Source organism: Aplidium turbinatum, chromosome 5, assembly GCF_918807975.1.
Source record: "Aplidium turbinatum chromosome 5, kaAplTurb1.1, whole genome shotgun sequence".
NCBI classification, from domain to species: Eukaryota; Metazoa; Chordata; class Ascidiacea; order Aplousobranchia; family Polyclinidae; genus Aplidium; species Aplidium turbinatum.
The window spans coordinates 31415216-31441334 of record NC_137476.1 but is presented as its reverse complement, the minus strand read 5'-3'; the positions used below and the strand labels follow the sequence as shown (position 1 = coordinate 31441334).

The 26119-nt window shown below is 37.9% G+C and overlaps 2 protein-coding genes across 2 annotated transcripts; one reads left to right on the top strand and one right to left on the bottom strand.

Moving 5' to 3' along the window:
• The first annotated feature begins 1311 nt into the window (after window positions 1-1311).
• On the top strand, window positions 1312-10103 carry LOC145770721 (tetratricopeptide repeat protein 22-like). The gene is made up of 11 exons (XM_082582418.1): window positions 1312-1510; window positions 1648-1768; window positions 2329-2484; window positions 2796-2986; window positions 3230-3426; window positions 3987-4135; window positions 4910-5044; window positions 6054-6182; window positions 6857-7018; window positions 8406-8515; window positions 9349-10103. Exons 1-11 carry the CDS (start codon window positions 1371-1373, stop codon window positions 9605-9607), a joined length of 1749 nt encoding a protein of 582 aa, XP_082438544.1. The 5' UTR covers window positions 1312-1370; the 3' UTR covers window positions 9608-10103.
• Window positions 10089-24697, bottom strand: LOC145770722 (uncharacterized). The gene is made up of 3 exons (XM_082582420.1): window positions 24231-24697; window positions 11312-11904; window positions 10089-10997 (listed from the first exon to the last, which is right to left on the bottom strand). The coding sequence occupies exons 1-3, from the start codon at window positions 24630-24632 to the stop codon at window positions 10268-10270; spliced, it is 1725 nt and encodes a 574-aa protein (XP_082438546.1). The 5' UTR covers window positions 24633-24697; the 3' UTR covers window positions 10089-10267.
• Window positions 24698-26119: the final 1422 nt, after the last annotated feature.

Here is a 26119-nt window from a genome sequence, read left to right as displayed (position 1 = left end):
TTAGTGAAAGCAAGCAAATAAAGCTTGAGACGTAAACTGGATCAGTAGGTCTGTTGGTGGTGTAAGCGGAATTTTCTTGAGTGGAGTAGCCCTGTTTTTTCTTTATTTTATGAAAAATGTGTATTTACTGATATCAGCTATAACAGTGCTACCATACCCAATCCATCCTAAGTATTTTAGCCGCTGGTATGACATCTATGCTTTGGCATTTCATTACATCATGGCCTTTAGGAGATGTTGTAAACATTTCTATGACATGCCAGTGCGATGAACAGCGTGATGTCGCAGTTGTTTTCAGAATTAGTTCTACTGTACCTTATCAACTTTTCAAATACGTCAATCAAGCACATGTTTTTATTAAACTAACTAATGTTGATTCTAGATAGTTTAACATCACTGTGATGTTGACTTAAATTAAGTTCTTACTAAAAGATACTGTGTCACACAGAGTGATCGTTTTTGAGCGATTGTTCTTGTTTCAAAGACAACCTCGGCTGCATAGCCTAGTGGTGAGAGCCTTGGAACGGCAATCGAAAGGGCGCCGGTTCGACACCGCTTAAGAGCATGCGGCTGTGTCTTTGGCAGGACACTTAAAGGCATGCTTGAAGGTGGACACAAAGATTGGCTTCCTTGCCTTCCGGTCCACTTAATCTAAATTTTCAACCACCAGGTGTAAGCCTGGATACGACAAAAAAAAAAAGAAGGACAACCTGTCAAATTGCTATTCGTCGAAACAGCAAATCTTCATTTTAATGTTAGTGATTTGTTCATCAATCGCTCTATTGGGAAATATTTCTAATTGTTTGTCAATCGAACTCGGCGACGGAATTTTGCTGGTGAATTACACGTCTGCTAACCTAACAATTGGTTAGCGAAAATTTGTGTAGAAATCTTGTTTTGAGAATTCTAATTGTGTCCTGCAGTTCCTTGGGTCGGAAGTCCCACAATAATTAACTCGTCTAGAGATAGGCTACACAAAACTTTTAACAAATCTTATTTCACTTTTAAATTGGAAGTTGGAAACAACCTGCTTTTGGTCAAAATAAATAAATTGATTTTGCTTCTATGAACAGCAATTTGAAATGAAACGAAGAAACTCTTGACTGAAGAAATTAATCTTTCCTGTAAGAAAACGATATATGGACAAAGTGAAAACATTTTAAGGCAAAATAAGACAGTATTTTGAAACATGATTGTAAACTGCAGACTGCAGTTACACCTACATCTACTGTAGTTCTCCATCAGGTAGAGATGCCATAATTAATGCTAAGAATAATAATTCTCTTTGTTTCTTTGTTCAAAGGTAATACTTCCAAAAATTAAGTTTATGTCATTTCTAGTAGGCCGTTTATAAATGAACAGCTGGCACAATGGATGATAACGTTGATTATGCTGAATACCAACCGGGTCACTTGCATTTGAGGCTGAACATCAACAAATATGAAAACGATGACGTATTTGATGACGAAATCATTCAAGACAGAAGACTTAGTCCAGAAGAAATTCACAGGTAAAGAAGTTACGTAATTGCCATTCAAACAGGGAGAAAGAGAGAAGGGAGAGGTTGAGATGGTTGAGATTGAGATGCTACCTATGGTATGTGGTTTCATTTAGATTCTACAAGGTAACGTTAGCTTGATGTTTCAGACGCGAAGAAAACCTTAGAAACACAAGGATACGAGATCTTACATTCCGCTACAATTCCGTCACAACGGCATTGCATGAAGAGGACATTCCGGATGTCCCAGCCGCTCTGAACTTGCTAGGGGTAGGTGTCTTTGATTGCATGCTTATGGTTTTATTTGTTAATATATTATGTTATTCTATAAACCTTAGCATTAGCCTAAAACAGTTACTTTATTAGGCTTCAAAGAGAAGCTCATAAATCGTCGAATTTTAAAACTTAGTAAACTACAAAGGTTACTTTGCAGGGCCGTAGACAGACCGCAGAGCAAGGGGGGCCAAATTTTTTTAGGGGGGGGCCGAAAAAATTGAATCATTATAATTGTAGCTGTTGCTCGAGAATGTTGGGATTTTACCAGGGGAAGCAAATTTATTTTTCAGGGGGGCGAGGCCCCCCTGGCCCTCGGCTGGCTACGGGCCTGTTACTTTGTTATATCATAAACATATAAAACTGAGTGATCCGACAGGCATTAACTTCATACTTGACAATATTTATTTGTAGGCTACATTATATCAACCGATTTTTTACAAACCTACGGTCTCTATCAGATCCTTTCAACTTGTTATAAAGTATTTTTACTAATTTAATGTGTGAATCAGTGGAAAAATTGCTTTTCTCAAATCACCGATGGTAGTCACTTTCAGGTATTGGCCTACAGGCTTGGCAAGCTAAATGATGCCACCGAGCATTTTGAAGCTGCACTGAAAAAAGACGATGGGAATGTAAACGCCATTCAAAACCTGGCAAAGACTTACTCAGGTTTGAACGAACCTGAAAAGGCTGGAACTTGGAGCAATAAGGTAAGTTTCCACATGAGTTGAATTATGATGTTGTTTGTGTGTTTGTGGCTTCTTCCCAGGGTCTAACGTTGAATGTTTTCGAAGGAGTCCTCCTTGTTGTCCGAACGCAATTCGCTCAGCCCGTAAGGTATAATGAGCTTATCAAACAATTACGTTGTTTAAGTTGATTATATACAATATACAATATTATGATTATATACAATATTATGCAAAAACATATTACTCATCAATAGAAATGGTGGCCACTTTTTTAGTTTAATTGCAAAGAAAGCGTTGATTTAAAAGTAGAAATTGCAATCTTATATTTAAAGGTTCAAAAGTTGCTTGGGCGTTCCACACAAAATATATCAGACAAGCAAGTTAACCACAGGATGGCGTGTAGCTTGGCTGAGCAAGCTTATGCGCATGCTTATGACGTCAGTCTTATGCACTACCATGAAAGGAAACAGAAGTTGGACACTGCCATTCGAATGTACGACCGTGCTATCAATATTGGAGCCAGGTAGGAAATTTGATCTGTTATTAAAAATGTGAGGTTGTACAGTAGTCGATGTGGTAATGCAGCTGGGATTGGTAACGCAAATTTGCTATTATTTTAAGGTTTGGATGCTCCGAAAACGGATTTTTAATGGCCGATTAAACTACTTGTCTGATTTGTAAATCAGCTCCTGCAATAGTCTCAAGAATTTTTTTACCTCGCATATTCATGTTGTTGTATCCGTTATTGCTAAAAAGTTCGTTTCAGCTCTATCACTCTCCCTGAAAGGCGAAGATGGTACTTTGTCATGGCCACCATTTTTGTACGTATTGATACCCTTATGTCATGGTCACGTGAGCCGGAGAAAGCGAGGTTACCTGGGTTCAATCGAGCTGTCAATCTTCTGAAGGAAGTTGCCAAATCCGAATTGTTGTATCATAAAGCCTTAGCTTGGGCCTATATAGGTAATTAGACACAATAACTCAGTTATGACGTTTGTACTGTCACACTACATCTAGTGTATGATGGGCTTAATCCTAAGCTACTCTGCATCTGTAGCCTCAACAACTAAACTGCATAATGTGCTTTAAATTCTAAGGCAGTCTTGATTTCAGGCCCAAGACTGTATTCTTATTAACAAAATTGCAGTTTATCATTTTTTTCCTTGTTGGGCTAGGTTTACAAAATAGTTAAACTTAAAAGTGAAAATCCTGGTTTGAATGGAACAGAAAATTGCGTGTTTTTTTGCACTAGTTTGCAAAGTTGAATTGAATTTTTTTTGCCAGCTTAAAGCAAATGACTGTAAAGTCATGTCGACTTATGACGTGCAACTCTGTTGTGTAATTTAGTTCAATAGAGTTTCATATTTAAGTTAACAATAGATGGAGAAAGTTAATAGACTTGACAATGTTTTTATCACTGTTAACATGTTAGTGACGTTGCAAGCAACCAATTATTCACCCTCCGGCTGTAAAATTATATTTAGAAACTCTACTTGGATTTAGTATGATGTCATTTCTTGTAGGCATTTTACTGGAACGCCAGACATCTTTTGAAACTACACCAATGGCAATTCACGACTGCGGATTTACAGGCACGGAACCATTAGACAGTTACAGCAAAGCGATACAACTGGCAGAAAATCAACCGAATGTTCTTAATCGCTTGGCAAAGGTTTGGTTCTTCATAAAATTTATCAGTATTCTTCATTATTTTCGTCATCATCATCATCAATTCATCATTATCTTTGTTTCTAGAAGGGCATATTCCATGATAGAAAACACCAAACAAAAAACTAAAAGTACAAAACGATGGAATAAAGCTGCAGTGCTCAACTTGGGGTTCTCTTGGGACCCAATAAAAGTTTTAATGAGATTTATAAACTCATCTTAAGAAAATGCACCGCAACTTAAAAACCAATTGCTCTTTCTGCAATTTTGGGAGTTTGCTCAGACATGATACGTTTTGAAGTAGGTCCTTGACACTAAAAACATTGGAAGCACTAGATTAAGATTTTAGTTCCGTTCCAGCTCTGGCAAACGTTACACAAAATTTGAATATCACAAAAATCAAAACTAACAGAAACCCATTTGTTGTCAAACAGAACCCATTTGTTGTCAAACTGTTATTTTGCTTAAACTTTTATTGTAGTTGTTATTTTGCATTTTTGTGTTTATCTGAAACAGGGGTCACCAACTGGCGGCTCGCGGGCCGCATGCGGCCCGCCACGCTGTATCGCTGCGGCCCGCGGAAGGCATCAGCGTACAAGTATAACCAAAAATACTTTTCTTGAGGAGTTAAAGAGCACGAAGGCAAAAAATACTTTCCGGAAAGCATATTTTCGCCACAGCTCTCCTTAGTGCCAAAGTGGCACGCATGCAAAAAAGGTTGGTGAGCCCTGATCTAAAGCATTGTTTACTCCTGGAACTTAAAGTTTCTCTCACCCAGGTGTTTCTGCTACTAAAAAAACACGAGTTGGCAATTGGGACAATCACTATGGCTGTGGATATGAGCGACAACCAGGCAATGAAAGTAGCATCTTGCCATTCAAGAGCAAAAATCCACGCCTCTGTTTACATAAAGGTGAAATAAGCTCAGATTTTACTGAGAGAGAAGTTGTGGCAAATTATTTGTTGCTTTGATTAGTTTTTAATTTCGATCAAATCATTTCAGTAGTTTTTTGGTCAACCTCTTTTGCACTTAAACAAGGTTGAATTGTTGATTACTGATTAGATGTACTACGATTGTTGATTACTGATTAGATTTATGATGACTACTAGTAGCCTACGACTGTTACACAGGCCCGGATTTAGGGGGCAGAGAGTGCAGGTGCCCCGGGCCCCCGACTTTTGAAGGGCCCCCTACGTGGAAAAAATGTGTGTTTTGTGTTGTTATTTTTCCTTTCAGTCTTCAAAGTTTCTGCAAAATGCTGTGCAGTGCTGGATTAATGCTACTGTAGACGTAGCGGTGGTTTTTAGGCGCGAAAAATTTTTTTGCACGGGGGCCCCCCGATCTAAAAGTGCCCCGGGGCCCCCCATCAGCTAAATCCGGCCCTGCTGTTACATACCAATTTGTGCAAGTCGGAGTACTTTCAGCATCAGCAAGAAGAATCCTACTATCTTTTCATAGTTTTAACTCAATCGAACTCAGCTTAAGCAGCAGCAGTGGCGAAGATACAAACCCTCAAGCAAATGCCCAATCGGTTCATGTGGCGATACCGGAGACTATTTCCTAATAAATAATAATCACGAGATGTCGCAAAAGGGTTTTTACATTGACATTCAAAAGCAGAGCAAATTTTCTGGGGCAGAGGCTATTGAGATAATTAATTAATTTAACGGATTGTTCGTTAAATCTCTTGACTAAATTTGTATTTTTGTTCAGAATACCAAAATAGAATGATGAAACAATCTCTAACGTTTGACAATATTCACCCTGACTACAAATTCAGACCTTTTTACAATAATTTAATGTTCACAAAAATTGTATCTTAGTAGCTCAGGTAGCAGTATTCACTTTGTGATTTCTGTGGCCTACTTGCGACAAATATATATTGACCCCGAGTTACCTCAGAAAATATTTGTTTGTTCAGGATTTGACTTTGAGTAAAATGGGGTCAAGCACAATGCCAGACCGAACTCTTCTTGAAAAAGCAAAACAAGACTTGGAGCGGGTATCAAATTTTGCTCCAAGTCTCAGGACATTTATGGACTTGGGCCAAGTAAGTTTATGTAAAAGCAAAATGATCTAACAGTTTTTGCGACATTGTCGTTAATAAATTGCCATAAAAATGCAATTTAGTCGTATAAGTCAATAGGAAACGATATATGGAGTGAAAAACTTTCCAAAATCACCACAATTCTCATTTTTAATCATTTTTGCCTCTCTTCTGCATTGGTAATGTCTTTTCAGTGACAAAACTTTGAGTGGTTTTGTTACCGCAATGAATGTTTCGCAACATTTTAGGCTAAACATTAGATTGGTATAAACTTAAATGCAACAGAATATTTTAGATGAGAGACGACAAGAGATCTGTAGGCTGAAAATCTCAAATTGCTTCCCGACAGGAATTTTCCAGCGCTTTTTCACCGATAAAACAATTTACCACAGTGAAACATTTTATAATGATGAAATAGCATAGTTGGTTGGTTCTAACTTAACCATTACTTATAATCAGTAACGTGGACAAGGGGGTTCAGGGGGTACTTTTGGACCTGAGCTTGGGATGATTTTAGGGGCCCAGAACCTTTCCAAGGGACCTGGGAACTTGAAGAAACCACCGCGTATTCTTTAGATCTTGTGCATTTTATTTAGAAGTATCTTGAATTGAGACCCGAAGGTTTCATTGGTACCGGGCCTAAATTATTCTCTCAACGGCCCTGCTTATAATGACAGGTTTGCTATTACATGGGAGTAGATGCCATCAAAGAATCATTCGTGGTTAATGAGGATTATGTCAACAAAGCCTTGAATTACTTTGCCAAAGCATTAGATTGCGAAATGGGAGAAGGACTGCCAGAACTTCAACTGCTGCGTGGGAAGTGCCTTCGAGTCAAGGTGAGTTGTATTGGTGTTGTTATCGAGATTCGACATGATCCAATAAACCTAGTTTATAATAAAATTATCCTATTATCAAATTCAAAACTGATCAAAGGCAAACAAAACCAAGGAAGACCAGCACAAACTTTTATACGAAGGATTCGATCTCTGACAGACAGGAAGAACTGTGACAGTTGGCTGAAAATCGCCAAATATGGAGATTTTTTATGGACGCTATTTTGCACCCAACTAGTGTAACATAAACTATACCGATATTCGAATTCGTTTCTCTGTGAAACCCGCAAAGTTGTGAATTGATGACGGAGATTTTGTGTTTATTAAAACACGAATTGTGTCATGGTGAACTAATCACGATGATGGTTTTATGATTCACCCATCTTTGCATCATTGATCATAAACCGCCTCAGGTTTGCTTAAAACTTACATGTCTGCCATTATTTCATCAAGGGAACAAAAATGTTTTAAACGTACCTGTGTTACGGTCACGTGATGGAGACGTGGGCGCTGCCTGGCTTTATAAAACTTCTGTCGCCCGGCCCGTCGTGAGCTGACCTTTTTGCGTTTGCAGAAAGCAAAGCCCGTCTACTTGGCCCGTTCCGCCATTTTAACTTTTGCGGACGAGTCGCACAAAATTCTCGATCCACACTTTCCTTCCACAGGTACCTAGACTCCCCAGCCTGGCCCCCGCGACCTAAGCTGGTGGACTTCCCTTCCGGGTGCATCGCCACCCCATAATCACGCCGCTCCACGCCTCCACGGGGCGTGGCAGGCCGGTTCTTTAAAGTCTCTGACCTGGCTATGTTTATTGTGTTCTTCTCGCCGTGTCAATTATTTTGTACTCGTGCGTCGTTGATCAAAATAAAACAGTTCATCATCTCTTATCCCCACAACAGCCTTACATCAGATTTTTATGTACGTAGAGATGTGATTTCATGTGTCAAGTAAAATTTATGATAGACTTGGAAGGATTACAAAACTCTATTTTATTTTAGGGATTCACAAATTTACCTAACCCTGAAACTGCAATATTCATAAAATTGGCGATCGTTGAAATTTTTGTATCAGCAAGGTATTTTTTATTAAGTTGGTCAGAAGGGCATAACGACCCCTTAACAATAACATCGCACAAAATAAATTACAATATATACAGTATAATAAAATTTAAAGGTGCTTCAACAGCACCAAAAAATTGTTCCCTTTGTGGAACAATGATAAGAAAAAGGTTAAAAGTCTGTCGGGCAATTTATTTATCACAATAAAAGGTCCGTTTATGTACAACGTTTAAAAAACATCCTTTACATATTTAAAGTAAATGTATTGCTGTCATTTAAGTTTTTTTCCTACAGTTTCTTTATCTACACAACTCTATTTTGTCGCTATTCAGGGAGAAGAAAGAAATGCGTTGGAATGTTTCAAGCGGGCCATTGAAATGGACAGGGAAGGGTCGAGAAATACACAGGCTTTTCGGTGTCTTCTGGAAACGTTGGTGGTGTGGTAAGTGCTAAGATAAGCTACAACGTTTGACTTTGTGTAATGCATACAAGCATAATTTGAAAGAAGAACTACTACGACATGCCATGTAGAAGTAAAATTGGAAAACAACATATCTTTTATTAATTATGTATTTGGTGTGCGAGTGAGATTTTGGCTGTTTAGTTCAGAATCACATATTAGCTAACTAATTTTTCTCTGGTAGTCATAACCAGACTTACACCTGGCGATTGAACGTTTAGATTAAGTAAGGGGGAAAGCCAATATTGATGTTACTTTTTCAGGCATGTCATTAAATGTCTTGCCAAAGCTGAGTGAAATTGAGCAGTGTCGAACTCATGTCCTTTCAAACGTCGAACAAGGACTTTTTTATCACTCGGCGAAGCAGCCGGCAACATGGTTACTGTCATTGTCACTAACATTAATTTCCTCAACTGTAGTACATTGAACAAAGAACTGTTTCAGAGCTTCCCTACTCCGAAAGAAACAATTTTTATATGACGTTCATCCCAACTTCGCTTTGGTTTTGCTTTTAACTGCTTATTTTAATAAAAAACCTCTAACAAAGTGTTTTTCTTTTCAAAAATCTAGCCTCGCGCAAAACCTTGATGGCATAGATGTTATTTCTATGCAACGATTTTAATGCTCTTGTAGCGTGAATGGACTTGAATCTCCACGATGAACTTAATGCAGCAAAAAAAATTTTTTTTTTCTTTAAAATTTTAATTCTCTACGTCTGCAGACGTAGAGTTAATGTAAAAAAATCAAATCTCACCAGTTGTTTGTAACCAATGTTTCAAAACTATTTTAAGTTGATCTTTTGGGAATTATTTCAGGTATTCCCAAGGTGGTGAATCGAGACGTGATGTCATCATCAATGACGTCGACAAATGGCTTCGGCTGGCGTTAGAAAAGTTCAATCATGACGTAATCGTTTCGGAACTCCGTTCGTTGTTGCACATTTACACACATGAGACGCTGGAATTGTGCAAAGGGACCATCAAAGTTGGAAAAATGACTTTGGCAAAGCTGTATTTTTCTATTTTTCCGCCTTCAGCGCCAAATAACAGCCCAGAATTAGAGACACACAGCTGACCCCTTCACTGTCGCAATCGTTGATCTAATTTTACCTGCTGCCGTTTAAACAACCACTGCCTTAGCGTTATCTTGAGTTCCAAAATCCAACAATTTCCAAACAATTGTTGAGAACAATCTGTTGGCTTTCCAAACAGATTTTTGTTTACGAAAGCGAAGAAATGTTTTTGCAGCCAGATATTCAGCTTAAAAAGAGAATCATTTTATATCGAATCAATATCTTGTGTGAAAATCAGCTTGAGTAAATCTTTAGAAACGAATTGCTTCACTCGCGCTTTAGTGGAATGACTGTAAATGACACCATTGCAAGCTCGTCGTCGTGTGAGCCTCTGGGGCCGAGGGTCTATCCTTTCACCACCCCAGATTCACAATGTTCCCGGATGCAAGACCGTGATCACTTGTTTCTGCGATAGCATGGATTGTTAAATATTACCGTACTCAAATACGTCTAATAAACGTTGCTTGACATTAGCCACCCGGGTTCTATGTTTAAAAAGTTTTATTCAAGGCTATACGCAAAGAGATGCAAATAGGGTAATTCTCATTAAAAAAAGACAATGCTTGAGAAACACAATTACATAAAGCTGACGAAAATAAATATGAAATAAACGGAGCTTCGGCAGGCAGCTGACGATTGCATTGTTGAGTTGATAAAACAGCTTATAAAAACGTGACATCATCTTGGCTTTGCACCCACTTATAAACGTCAGATGACGTACGCTGCTTGTATGACGTAGATCTGACGTCACTAGAACATGTTGGTTCCGCTCGGTTGGGTTTGTAGTTGTTGTTGACGATGACAATCCCAGTGTTGTTGTTAGCGTTAACGTTGATGGACTTTGAAGAACGACGAAGGCCAAATCGATTCCATTTGCTGGTGATACTGTTGCTCCTGGCAACTAGATTGCGAGTTGGCGACGTCATTGACGATGACGAGTTTGATGACGTCAGCGACGAAGACGAATTTAAAGATCCAGCAGAGTCTGACGGTTTGGAGAAAGATTTTTGACGACCGACCTGGGCAGAATGGCCGCTCACACGAGATAAACCAATGAGATTCTTATAATCTCTTTGTTTTTGAAATTCCGATGTGTTATCTTCTTTCTTTTCTAAGACAGGCCAGTGAGAACGAACTCCCATACGGGTCTTCCCTTCAACTTTTGTTCTCGAGGAGGAGTTTGGATTTTTTATCGCATTTTGTTGCTGCTGGATTCGATCATTGTACTTTCTGGCCAGATTGTTTGCGGACTTCGGACGGCGAGATCGATCTATTTCTAAAGAGGGACGAGGAGCACGATCCTGTGGTGCTCTGGTTGCATCTTTCTTCACCCAGATGTCTGTAACTGAAGCAACAGGAGCAACTGCAGGAGAAGGATGAGGAGATTTGAATCTGAAATGTCAAAAAATAAAGTTATAACTAAATGATTATAAACGAATGCTTTGTTACTGCAGAAAAACATATTTTAGTTTTCACAAACGGTAGTTAATTAGAAACCGACCAGAACAAGTGCGAACATTTGACTGAAACGCTAGTTTGACAGCATGTAGCTGTGGCCTGGCATGACACTTCTCATTTTCTTAAAGGTAGACGTAAAAATCGGCTGTTTGCTTGCCATTCCAATAATTTTATATCTCCAACCATGAATGAACAACGAAAAATACACTTAACATTCCTCGCACAGTACCTGTGCAGTACTTGTTTACCTGTAATAGTTTGTTGAGCTCAATTTTTCAAGATCAATTATCCTAGCTGGGCTTTCTCCATGGTGAGTGATGGTTTGTTTTCGTTTTTCCGGTTGAGCTTGAGAAGGAGTCATATTTCCTTCCCCATCCACATAACCGTAGGAGGCGTTCGAATACGACAATAACTTATCTGGTGACCCCTCACTAAGTCGAGTCTGGTCAGTTTGAGGAGACTTCGGGAGTTCAACGGAATTTTTATGCGTAAATGACGTATTTTTAGAAGGCGGTAAAACCGGAGATGTGAGTGGTGTAACTTTGGGGGTTTTGGAGCTTTTAACGTAGGCCACGGATGAAATGGGGGTTGAGGAATTGGTAGCTTGAATGATTGAACTCAAATCGTCCTTTTTGTGTGTGTCAGTGACGTCAAGGTCATTCCACTCTTTTAATCTGCTCTCTGATAACGTCATGATGACGTCATCGTCCACGCCGCCGTCAGCGAGATTTTGCCTCAAAGCAGCCTCGCTTTCAGCAAGCTGCCATCGCATTTCATCGACGCCTCCATTTATGTCGATGAATTTCCGCAAGATGTCGCGGTCGAGATCTCGAAGCTTTTTCTGAAAAGGAAATGCGTGTGTTTTATCCCTGCGTGTCAAAAACAAGTTTGACGAAAAGATAATAACGCCCAATTAAAATCCAAGAATTTTAATGAATGGTTAGGCTAAATGGAAATAAAAACTAGGTTTTCATCACAAAATTTGTGGCTTTAATAACGTACTGTATTTCCTTTTGGTGGTTTTGAACAGACAACCCTTATCATAAGCAAACAAAAGTTGTTCCTCTAAGCAAAATATCAAATATGCTTTACACTTGACCTGGTCGATTGTGTTTACATGCAATTGAGCACCTGCCAAGCCATAAACAGTCATAGTAAGTACTGTACTGAGTTTCATAGACGTTGCATGTTGCAACTATTTGGTTTCAACTATTTGGTTTCAAACGCGAACTAGAAATCATCTCTATCCTCTCTCAACCCACTTGGGTACGAATCTCTTACTGCATCACCTTTTTATATTGCTAGTTTGGGTTGTGTTGTGTAAGGCAGATTGGAGAAGTACTCATGCCAAGAAGCACAAAACTCATTACTTATAGCTTTGGTATGTTTTAAAACCACAGCAAACGAATCCCCAGCTGACGAAATTAAGCCTTTTCACTTTGAATCAATGTCTGCAGATGTGAATTCAATGTATAAAGAACTGATTTTGATCACCAGAAAACACTCCAATGACAACACTCTTTATACTATCGTCTGACGATTTGATGTTTATTGCCAGACAGACCATGTGAAAAGATCACCCTTCTCAAGCTCGAACAAACTCAATTGGCAAATTCATTGAAGTTGTTTACTGCTTTGAACAGATCTTAAATCTGTTTTCTCTCGGCTAACCCATTTTGGATTTCTAAATAAAATATCTGGGTTTCATAAAGGCGATAACAAACATTTGAAAAAAGAGAAAATAAGTCAAAAACAAGCGTTCTTTGAAAGCTCGCTCTAATGATAGCCTTTTCAAGTGAAAGATGAGAGTTGATTAAACTGGAATTGAGTTTTAGAGTTTACAGGTCACGTGCAAGTAAACTTTTGTTCAAAAAGGATTTAGTTTATTTTCTGTGAAAAAAACGCGGTATTGATTACGTTGCTGTAACATTCCATAACGTTAAAACAGTTCAGTTCTAGTGATTTCTGACAACAAAAACTAATGACCAAGCACTTGCCAACCACTCTTGCCATTCAAATTAATATTACATCTCGAGTGCCTGACCGCCTAGTTTGACATAATAGTGTGAAGACAACATGTGTTGTTTTTTTAAATACACAAAAGCAACAATGATAAACGTCTAATTCATTGAACTCGGCAAGCACACATGACAAAAGCCTTACAGACTAGAATCAACAGTATCTTTGCTAATCTTTAACTAATTCCACGACCTTTGCACACTGGCCCAACAAAAGTGGGCCACGGGTTACACCCATCCAATGTTTTGGGGACCAACAATTCTCATTAGTAAAAATCACACTTACATTTTCTTTATAGTTGCTAGTGTTTATGATGTAATTAAGTTCGGTACAACATGCTCTCACTAGGTTGAGAAACAAACCTGATTAAGTACTGCTAAACCTTGCACTAAAGCACAATACAATGATTAGTTATGTTTATGTTGGAAAGAGAACTACCATGATGGTAATTTATGCAAAAAATCAAATTTGTTAGTGCTTTCGTGGAAGCAAACAAAAAGCATCTCTTCATTACAAACGTTTTTAGAGTGACAGTCGGTTTTAATGTCAACACATGTCACGACCGGTTAACACGTGCAGTATTGCAAAAATGGCTAAACCTTCTCTGATAATAATTAGATTTCGTGCTCGCGATGCAACACTAAACTAATTAGACACAGAAGCTCAAAAATAATTCAAATTTTAAACGATGTAAGACAAAACTACATTTTAAAGATACATCAATTTTTGGACGAATTTACGCAGTCCATTAAATGTGATGAAAAACTAAACGCACTGAAATATTTATGATTCCAATATCTATTTAGAAAGTGCAATGCCATTGCATCCAATGACGCTGCTCAGCATATTGCAAGTAAAACGACACTCGACATTTTAACCCTGCAAATGTTAATGGAAAATAACAGATCTCCGAGACTCGGCATGAAATACTGGTATGTCGTTTTTCTTTTCGGACGATCTTTCCGAGAAGAGCTATGTATGCAGATTCATAAATATATCCCCAAATAGCACTATAAGCAACTTAGGCTACTTACATGTAAATGCATTACACTATCAAAACAATGAAACCTCTCACATAACAATATACTTTTTGGTGAAGAACATTTTTCTTCTTGATGTGCTTTCGTGTCTCTTGGCACACAAGTCACAAGGCAAGACTAAAGCTAACCTAAACGTAAATCTCACAAGCTCCTGGAGAGGCAGACGAAAAGCAATGCAGCTTTGAGCAAAGATAAAACCTTCTCCTCGCCATATTTAAGTTCTTTACCACAAACCAACTCTTCCATCTAAACAGACGATTAGCTTAATATGCCACTCAAACGATCCGCTATTGGCACATCCAACCACAAGCCACAACATTCAATTTTTTAAGTTTTCTATCTCCGGTCTTTATCTCCGGTCTCTTTTGTTCCGACGGTACGCAATGCTTCAAAGACTTTGCTTTAATATACCAACTAAGGCAATCAGTTGAGAAGGAGCGATCTTTCTGACGTCAGTACTACCTGACTACTCACTGCAGAACAGCGAGCTTTGTGTTTCGCTAACCATACCGGTGTAGCCTCCACACTAGCCATCAAAACTTTTCCCAAAACATGTGTTAATCGGCAGTCGAGTGTTGTGAACTAGGCATGAATTAGTGGTGCGATAGTGATGAGCCCAGCCTCATGGGCGAAACACGTGTCTATCGCTGTCAATTCTTGCTACTCTCGACTGTCAAGAAATATAAGGTAATCAAAGAATTCATAGGCTACAGTTTTGAAGCCACTTCGATGAACGGTGTTAATGACTGGATTAGCGATAAAATCCCAGTATTGTGTTTTAACGAGAACAAAAACCTGATTTTCTCAGTTAAAAATTATCACAGTGGGATTAACTATGATTCGAATCATAGTTATCTTACCATTATTGTAAAACGCCGCACAAGGAGTAATGCAAGATTCTACTTAGTTATAGTCTCAGCTAGTTCAAATAGCTTGTAATTAACAGCATCTTACTGTCTGGCTTGAGTGCAATGACAGGCAATTTTCGCAGCACTTTTTCACAGTGTGGCTGCCAAAAGCAGTGGCAGAACCATTATGTTATTAGTTCTCTGGAGATTTTGATCGATCAAGTCTGTTAGTGAAGTATCCTTCAGTGTTTTCTAAAATTATGGTTTCCTTACCTTTGTTCATAGATTTGGGCGATCAAACATGTCTGATTTCTAACCAGCAAAAACAAGACAAAAATAAGCGACCACAAAAATCGACTCATCCGATATTATCAATTGTTAGAAGGCTCAAATTGACAAGAAATGCTAAGCCCAATAACAAATTTCATAGAAGGTCTTTGCATTATTCAAACACCAAAACATCTATTGCCGCAGTGATTTGCATTACCACCATTTAACATTTAAAAAAAATCAAACGTTGTATGATACAGTTTCATGATAAAACCCTTGTTAGGAATCCAAATACACAAATTTAAACAAACAGAAAGCGTTGAATGGATCTCTTGAATGGCGAGTGTTGTGTTGACGACATTTTAAGGTGCATTTGTAATACGTGATGTCTTTGATATTCAGATTGGACTTTTAAAACAGTCCGTGGAGCTTTGAATTTTATGTTGTTTTAATGGCTTCTGATGTTGCAGCAACCAAAAAGCAAGATGTGAGCTCACAAAATCAGCTATTTTTTTATCGGTTTTATGGCCTGGCTTGTTTTATTGATCAGAACAACAATTGCATTCCACTATCGTGACTAGACGGCAAAGATAACACAAGATAGCTTGGTATTTCTGACACAATCATAACAGAATATTTGAGATCTGGCAGACTTGCAAAGATTTTGAAGTCAACCTACATTGTCCATTATGCCCATTACATACGTGGCAACGTTAAAGCGACCCCAAACACAATAGCTTCGACTCATGCAGGAAACCTTCAGGAACCCAAGCCAGTGGTTTGATAACCTTGGTAAAGAACGTGTGACAACATTCCCTTTTGTAGCCTTAAACGAACTGAAACGGTTACAGAATGAACAGTTCAAACGAAATAAAATACTCAGATCCAGACTTAAGTTAGTTAATGCAGATTTAATGTTAAGAGAACAGAAAGTCGACCTTTTATAGTTTGAGTGTGTTCTACAAGGATTGCAAACTTAGTCCTTTTTACACTGATTCAACGTCTGCAGAATCGATATACAAAGAGCAGACGACATTCTAAAAATGTTTGTTACACAGCACGACAGGCCACCGTTCAACTGGTACTTTGGGTAAGACCCGAGACCAATGTTTTCTGTAAAACAAAATACTTTTCAGCCAAGTTTTGACCCTGACCGTCACGCGTCACTGCGTTCAGCAAACTGGCTTTTGATAGACAATAAAGAGCATGACGAAGCTCGTTGTATTAGGTTCTCTCCTGTCAAAAACAAGCGTTCGTTTAACTGACTTAAAGTTTACTAGCAAAACACCTATACACCAGAATAAATCAGCAATATTTTGGCAATGCTGTGATATTGCAGTGAATTGCATATGAATGTGTTACCGTTTAAAAATCTTTCAAAACTTAGTATTTCTCCTTAAAGTAGCTACATTGAGGACCATGTGCTGTATGCATCACGTTGAGTTCAACCAACCAACTTGAGTTCAACTAACATTAAAAAGTCACTTTGTTTAAATCTAAGAATCCTGAAAACCGTAAAAGCTGTGACAAATACAACAATTTGATTTGGTTAAGTGACATAATAACAACACGAAACGCAGCCTCAATCAAGTAAAGCACCAACGGAAACAGCTGGTGGCCTTTGTGTTCAGCTCAGCCTTTTCCATCTGCTTTGTTCCAGGCTTAAAAGAGTAATGAGAGACACTTCAAAAAGCACCCCTTGACAATTTAACTGGATATTTACAAATGGAGGACATCTACTCTTAAAAAAAACTGGTTCCCATCGGTAGGCTGCAAAGTGCTACCAACAATTTAACAGAAAAAAAAATGGAAAAAATGAGCAATGATGCTTTGAAATCCCATTTGTTTCTTCACTTACTTGTCAGTTTCCTCAGACCAAATGGAAACTCATTACATATTTTGTGGACAATTGTGGATCATACTGATACTTCTATATGCAGGTGCATTCAGATATCTTCTTCTCTTAAGTAAACAATCAAAGATGGCGGAAATATTTTTATTCTGGTGAAATTAGCCACTTGTGCAAGTAGAGCCGACTGTTTTTTTAATGTATGATGCAAAGTCTATGGCTCCAAGTACAAAAGATGCATTTTCCACATCAGCCCTACGTCTGCAAGTCTCGAAGTAACTTCACATAACTTGCCAGTCAAGACGATATCTCAAAGGTAAAAAACTGTAATTCACAAAAAGTCAAATTCAACGATTTTATTCACTAAAACAATTTATTAAGACCTTGTCAGTCATCTGCAGCCATTACCAGCCATCAGAAAGTCAAATTTATTCCCAGCCAGCAATTCAGTTCTTTTCATATTGATTCCGTTTGCAGACGTTGAATAAATACAACAAAGGCTAACATGCTGGCTGGGGTGTCATTCTCTTCTGCATCCATCTTTTTATTTGCAGATGGAGTAGTGTATTTAATAATTGTCAGATTCATTCAGTTTTCAATCAGATTTTAATGGATTTTGAAGTCACATGTCATTAGGATATTAGCAAAGTTAACAATTTTCTTGAACTCTAAAAGAACAATCAAATTCTTTCAAATCCCCAAAACATTTCAACCAATTGGGTTTTATAATGAACAATGTCCCAATTCAGTGAGTGAACAGTTCAATGGAATTTTGCTCTTATTATCTTATTTTTGACAATTTCAATTGTCAGATTATAGTATAAAAACAATGTTCTCGTCACCACAAACTCCATTCATAAACTAGACTCAGTTGACCCACAATAACTTACACGCGATCTACCGATCTATCATTATTTCACGCCCATGATGTCACTATCGATGACAGATCCAAAGTGAAAACGAAATAGGTTGGTTATTCACAAACCGACATTTTTTGTGGGCCAAAAATGTCCGAATTTGTGAAACGTTACCAGTTTAAACTTGTAAACAGGAGATCAGCACAAAGCAGTCCATTGGTGATATTTTCCCGGAACTTTTGAGTAATAAAATTTGGCCATAAAGCCTAAAAAACCTTCTGACGTCCGATTTCTTTATCAACTCAAATGACTCATTCAATTCACTGAGTAGTTGAAATCTAAGAACAAAGAACTCCATTTGAAATTGAATGCTCCAAGAAAATTGGTTGCCGTCAAATGTTTGCCTTTAATTTTCATACAAGGGATACCTTTGAAGCATTAAAATTAAAATGGACACTTTGCTATTGAACAAGATGTCTCGAAAAGTGATAAATTAACGTCTGACAATTGTAATCTGAGCAAACGCTTTCAACAGATCGAGGAGTGTGAGTCAATATTTATCAGAACAGTGACAAGTTCGGGAACAAGTGAGACTGCCCTTCACCGGAACGGCAGAATTAGCTATTTTTTTACACTGCTTCAATGTAGCCAGACGCGGAAGCTGAAAATGATTGCCTATGTTGGCTGGACGTTTGAATGGACAAGTAAATCTGCTTTCGTTTGGAGACTTGGGCAATGAAAAGTAAGACATCACAAAAACGCCACAAACACTACTTTTGGATGGAGATTTTTCTTTTGTGACATCAGATGCCTATCAGGTATCAAGCGTATTCAAGCGACTTAATTAACTATCACTGTTTTTAAATAAGGATTCAAAGACCAAAACCGACACTTAGAAAAATTAAAGCTTCAATTCGCGCCTGTTAAACGGAAAACCGCAATTTTTTTCCAACTTTTAATGTATGATCCTTGCTCAGTCGTTGATAACCTATTAACTTTAGGCTTGTCTCACAGCAACCAAAGTACCCAATCAGTTTATCGCCCACGCTAATAAGTGGAGGAGATTTGTCAAAGACAAAAAAATTTGAATGACTTTGCAATGTTCTGGCCATCACTCTGTCTCGTCTCTTCCTACAAATTTTTGATCCACATTATGCTGAATAAGGCTCCCAAACTATTCAAAAACTCCTTTGTTTTAGTATAATTTCAATTTAATTTGAATTAAATTTCTTGCCAAGATTTTTGTTTAGATTAAGTTTAAGATTCAATTTATTTGACTAGTCCTCGTGCTGGCATTGTTGCAACGTCACGCGTTCACAGCAAATTTGGTTGACGTCATATTGTGGGAAAAAACGTTTGCTGTTAAGTAAATTTCACCATTTTTAAGACGTGCATTAGGCACGCATGTCTGAGAGACGAATTAAAAGCTACCATTTCTAGCTAATTCGAAACGTTGCTGCGAGCTGTGGTCTTTATAGCTTGTTCTCCTCAAGCCTCACAACACTGCCCCAAACACTTTGATGGATGAACACTGCCCCAAACACTTTGATAGATGAACTTTAGGCAAAGGGTAAAACTAATACACACACAAGTAAAAAAGGATAAATTTAACCCAGCGGTAATCTACCACACTAAAACACCAATTTCTTAGTCTTGATGATGTCCTTTGCCGATGAATAATGATCCTGATGAACACCCAATTTTTTTGGATTCAAACCAATGTCGAACGTTGCAAATATTTTGAGGTTTGTTGGCAACTAAAACTGGCGACAAGCACATAGTCCTTTCACAATGTATAAACATTCACTGTTAGTTAACGTTAATTTAATGTAAAATTACCAGCTTTCGGCAACTGGCACAAAATCAAAAAATAGAACTAGAATAACTTTATGTCCACACGATTTTCAATAAAGCTATTCAGAGTAACAAGCAACACTCGATTGGTCCAACAAAAGCGTGCGGAAGCAGTTGCAGTGTAATTTCCTGCAGCAGAACAATGAATTCTTCCATCGTCGTCAACTGATTATGTGCAATTGGCAATTACACAACCAACAATAGGTTATGGTGAAGTCGAATTATTGCCATGCAATTTGTAGCCTACAATTAGATCAGACACCTTGGTCAACAAACGTTTTCAACATTTTCGTTGACACACGTTTTTTAAAATTGTTGCTGCGCCAGAGGAGAAATTCCCACTCTACACAGCACCTTAATGATTATAATTGATTATAATCTTACTACAGAGAACACCCTAAGCCCATTGGGTGAAATATTTTTGTACTGAATTCATCTCCAGTGCAATATTCGACCAGAACAATGACCTGAGTCATTTTTTTTTCCGAGAACCTTTCATATTTAATGGATTAGGCGTTTCTTCGAAGTAATTTTTAAATAAATACTTCATGTAGACGATGAAGAACAAATTATGCTCACTGTTATAACAATAGTTTCTTATGGACTTATTTTAGCTGAAATGCAGCAATTATTGCAGCTTTTTCAAGCTGCAGGCTAAACCGGGAACATCCTCTTAACTCATGACATTACGCATACATTTAAGCTCAAATAGTGTCCTTTCTACGTAGCTGACAGCCATCAATTTTCCATCATGTACGATTGTAGGCGTCATGTTTGATTAATGCTTTTTATGAAGCATGTTTTCCGCACGAAATGTCACAGTAAACAGTGACCCCCAAGCAGTAATTATACTGATGGCATTATATTAGTAACAAAAAACTACCTACTGTATTCATATATGTTACTTTAAAGTTTAAATATACTGCTGTATAGAACTTATACACACTAGATTGGTTTGGCGGCACAAGCCCTATGCCAAAACACCACAACATCGGCAATTTATTTGAATTGGTTAAAATTTAGGCGACTTGGTTGAGCACGAGGTTTGCCCGACATGGGTTTTTACGACGTTCGGAAGTATAATGAAATTAACTCATTACTCTTTATTTAGGTTTGAGCAGGTACGTATTAGGAAAATTTGACATATTCTTAGAAGTCTAGGTTGTTTTTTACTTTGGCAGCTCACACTCCCACGAGTTATGACGTCATTTTTACAAGCCTCAAAGGAATTCGATGAGAACCATGGTGAGAACAGTGTTCTAAATTTCACAACGCAATAAAATGTTTATTATACCTGTTTTCAACAACATCTAACGTTAATGAATAATAAAACACAATGTAAATGACACAATTCGACTGAATCTTTGTAGATTTTTCAGCTTCAACCGTCATAAAAGTTGGAATCTTACGCAATCTAGTTGTCATGTGAAGGGCCACTTAAACCGTAGGCCACAGAACAGATTTAACCAGTGAAAAGGAAAAAAAAACGTCACTAAATTTGGTTGCGTCAGACTGTCAGAACATTCTGTCCATTTCAAAGTACATAAGTGACATATGCACTAGAATCAAAGAAGAAATGTTAAAAACATTTTACTTTACAACCACCACAAAACTTTGAGACAAAATTCACTGATAAAGTAATCACGCAAGCAAACAACTTAACCACACCTCAAGCAAAAGCCCGACCAGTAGGGTAATTCAAAACAGGTCACCCTGGAAGCTTAATAATTTATCGCATGAAATATTAATCGCACTTCCTCTTTGTGCGTAGGTGGTTCAATTTCTTTTGGAAGAAAGGCTCTGAAGTCTCAAATCAACAGGTCCTATCACACACATTACGTCATCGAATAACTGCGTGTTGGTGGCGGGGGTGAAGATTTTATGAATTGTTCCAGCGTAATCCAAGCAGATTTACGACTGCTGTACTTACTGTATTTGTACTTATGCGTTGCTTATGGTCTGGAACTGATAACATCTGTGGACGTTGGAACAACGAAAAAATGACAACTTTTAACAATCGAGTGCATGTTGTACTTGCGCTGAGAAAGGTCCATATACGGGCATTCGTTTCGGTATGCGCTATTTTTGAACTTCTATTTCGAGTTTATTGTTTTGTATATTTTAAGCTTTAGAATCTATTAAATTTTGCGTCAATATTTCGTATAAAATATCAAAACCAAACTCTACTTTATGATGTTTTGGCAAATGGCTTGCAAACCAAGCAGCAAAGAGTGAAAAACATATAAACGCAAAACAACTGAATCGAATCACTTCCAGCAAGGGAAATCTTCCAAAAAGCATTCTCTTGGGTGTTTAGTACAAAACCATGAAGTAGCAATCAATCCATGTTTTGATCAAGAAATCCAACAGAGAAAAAGGTAGTTTTTTCATGTTCCAAGTTGTCAAGTTAAATGCTTTCAAGTTCGTTTCATAGTAACCACAGCCGGAGAAAATTCCACTCAAACTGATTCCCATAAAAAAATAAAATGCACTCCCCTTTTGCCTGAATGTTCGACCATGGTTCGACATATCCTTATCATCTCATAAAATCCCTTTGCATCAATCAAACTCATTTTATCGTTTGCCCTAATCCGAGTTGTATGGACATGGGAAGATAATGTCAGTTTATCTGACCACGGAAGTGACCAACGCTGCTTTGAACTTAAAATTTATTAGATCAACAAATAAACGAATCGTTAAAGTCAGCAAGAAAACATTTCTACGGAGATCTACAAATTATGAAGCTTTTCGTACAAGAAAGAAGAAACATCCGCTCTTTTCACATGTATAGAAGTAAAGGTGAGTCCCATACTGGATCCAAGCATCGGGAAATAAGATGTTCTCATTATGCTAAGCCATCGGCACTAATGAGAGTGAGGTGGCCATTTTTTTTCTCGGCCGCCTTTCCTTCAGCAACTACCCCCACCAAATTTATTACACTCTGACTACAAGTAAGCGGTGTTTTTCAAAAACCAGTTGGAGCTGGGAGTCGAACCAGGATTGTACAATTTAGAAAACGACAAAGCGAACTCAGAAATAAGGTCCCATGCTTCGTTCTTCATTAACGTGTACCGGATAAAGCGATGCAGGTCAATGAACAGAAAATGTGGCAAGACCTTATAAGGTTTAGCTGTAGAGTGTAGATTATAGAACAACAAGTATAAGCGGCTGTTTGGGCAATGAGGGACACGTCTGTAGATAACACAGCCACAACGAATGCTGCTTAAAAAGCAGACATAAACATAGTAATCGCCGAGATTAAAAGTTTTCTTCGCAACTCAATTCCACGAAGCGAATAAGGCAACATCTCAACTTCAAACCTCACCTCACAGCAATAATTCTTTATATAGAAATGCAAACGTTAAGATGCGTTTGCAAACAAAATTAATCGCTCATTACTAAGGATGTTATTTTCATTGAAATGTAGTCACTGGATGTTGAAAAAGCGTAAAATATCAACATTAGTTTGAGTCGATGTTTCTCTGCAAATGAGTTCTTCGAATGACGTAATGTTTCTTGAAGTTGAGGGAGTTGTCTTGTTCAAACACTGTCGAGACGGAAAGTAGTCGTTCTTACATCGCTTCAACATCACCCAGTGTTGAAACAATGTAAAAACATAAAAAGGGGCTTTTGAGAAAGTTGTTTCACTACATGTCTACACATGACTACAACGTTTGTATGCGTTTAACTAACAACTACGATTCTACGAACTCAATCAACATCATCATAGCCATTGGCCAGTCTACATAATCTCAGCTACAAAATCTACAAGGAGGAACGTTTACAGGCAGCAAATCAGAACTATGTTTGCATTTAATTTAACGTTTGCTGACTGATTTTCTTAAATGGTAAACATCAACTTTGCTACCTGCAGTAAGTAACAAAACAATTGGGCTTCAAATAAACAGTAAGAGTGAAATTCGTTGTTTTACGATAAACTCAGAAAGCTTTCTAACCTCACATGTTGTGTCATTCATTGAAATTACTTCGCCGTACCACATTCGTCTTACTTTATCAACAAATTGATAAACGAAACTATTTGATGAAAGAAACAATTACACTTTCGGCTGAACTTTTACGAAACGTGTTGTGACCAGCAATAGCAGATAAGAGGACACCTTTCACTCCCTCAAAAGTAAGACAAAGTGCAAACTTTCTGAAGAACATACACCCCCAGACCCCCAAACTAAAGTTGAGCTTTCTTATATACCGTATTTACGTTTTTCTTAGTTGCCATGCTTATTTGGAAATTCAAGCTTTGGTGAACGGCAGCTTTTATTGGTTCATAATTTTATACAGGGCACCAGGGTTTAATTTAATTGTACATATTCTTGGAAGCACGTAGGCCACAATACAGAGGAGGTAAACAGCAGCACATGAACATACTTTAATCAAACTATCTCAAAGTAATTGTTAAATGTAACACTTACCATTTCCGTGAGTAGATGCTGAAGTTTGGACTCCAAAGCCGACATATTTTGTTGTCCTTTTGCTTGAGATTTCGTGTTTTCAGAAATGGTATTATTTTGAACTGTGGCAGCAGGTAATATTCTGATCACACGCTTTGACTTGTTATTGTTGTGTGAAGATTTTCGAGTCCTTTTGCAATTCTGCAAGCTTTCTTCTGAGTCCTTCAGCAAGCAATCAGGAATTTTCACACCAACTTTAGAAGCGAGATCGGCATGTGGCTCTATTTGCAAATCATCGACATCGTCTGATATAGATGATTTTCTCCGGGAATTAGTGCTTTCTTCCCCCGCGGAATTATTCGCAGAATCACCGATGGCACTGTCATCATCTCGCTTGGAACAGAATTCGGATTCTTTCCACATGTTTTCAGGCAAAATTAAAATAAACAACCACCTTAGGAACACAATGTCACAAAATCCTAGTTAACTTAAAATCTGAACAGTATTCAATTTAATAGCTGAAGAGTCGAATTCTTCCAAAGAAACCTCGAATTTTCAAAACATTTGCAGATGTCTAACACAGATGAGAAGCTTCAAACAACAATCCACAGCAACCACTTCGCGGGTTGTGAGCTATTCAGCGGAAATCGTGTCTGGCTGATGCAACTAGTCAAGCGAGACGGATTCTCTGTCACTGGTAGCTCCTTTTTCAAAATTTGCGCCTTCTCGAAATTGAGTTCAAACATTTAAAATTCAAACCTTGAACCAAACTCACTTTTAATACTTCACTCATTAAAACATACATTTTTTCCGACTTTGATTTATGCTGTAATGTTGTGAATGCCTTTCAATCGACAACTCACGCCTATCACTGTTGACCATTGTACATTTTTGATGAGCTGACAAACAATCTGTTACCAGTTGCCTACAATAGGCTCATTAGAGCTCAAAGCAAAACATCTAGACTTCTATAGCAAGTTGAACCATAGAGAAATAAAACAGAGTAACCTTACTGCAATTTGCAGATTTAATTCCTGATGAGGACACACGTAGGCTACATGTCGAAAACGTTTGAGTTTATTTTAATTATGTTATATTTTTTGTGTATAAAAAAGTATGTTAAATCCGCTAAGGTTACTCTGTTTTATTTCTCTATGGTTCAACAAAGCAAACTCTCTACCAAAACTTCTATAGCATGTGCACTACAAAAAAACACACTTTTGTCTTCTCTAAACGGATTTTATTTTTATGCTGAACGCTGTGCAATTCGAATAAAACGAAATTTCGTTTTGGCATGGAGTAATTTCAAACATATAATATCTGTGCATCGTAAAAGCATATTTAGTGACTGCAGAACTAAAAATGGCGTTGTCTGAACTCGGAAAGTCGGAATTTATTGTCATTGTCCTAGGTTCGTACAGCGTTGGCTCTTGATTGTTGTTTCGAGTGACCAGTCTCAAGTGGTCCAGATGAGGTGCAACAACACTTCTGATTGTGGCAGCAAAACATCTTTCAACGAACAGCAAGCAAATCACTTCCTTTTTGCATTGATTCAACGTCTGCTGATATCAAACCAACGTCTGCACAAGGATAGATCTCTTTACTCCTCTTTTCGCTTCGGCATTAGTTGAACATCAGAGAATGGTAAATTAACGCGCAAAATAACATTGCAAAGCAGCAACTAAACTTAATATTTCTCCCATGCCTCTGTTGAATTTTGCAGCAAAGAGTCCTTTTTAACTCGTCTCTGAGGCTGATTAATTATTTAAAACTTCAAGTTTTCTTCGCCAGCAGCTTTTCTCTTTGGCAGTAAATAGATGTCAAACCGACAAACCACTAACCAAAGTATAGAATTAGCTTAAGCTTTTGTGTTGTGCCATTTGTTGCTGCAAGGTTGTGTTTACCTGCTC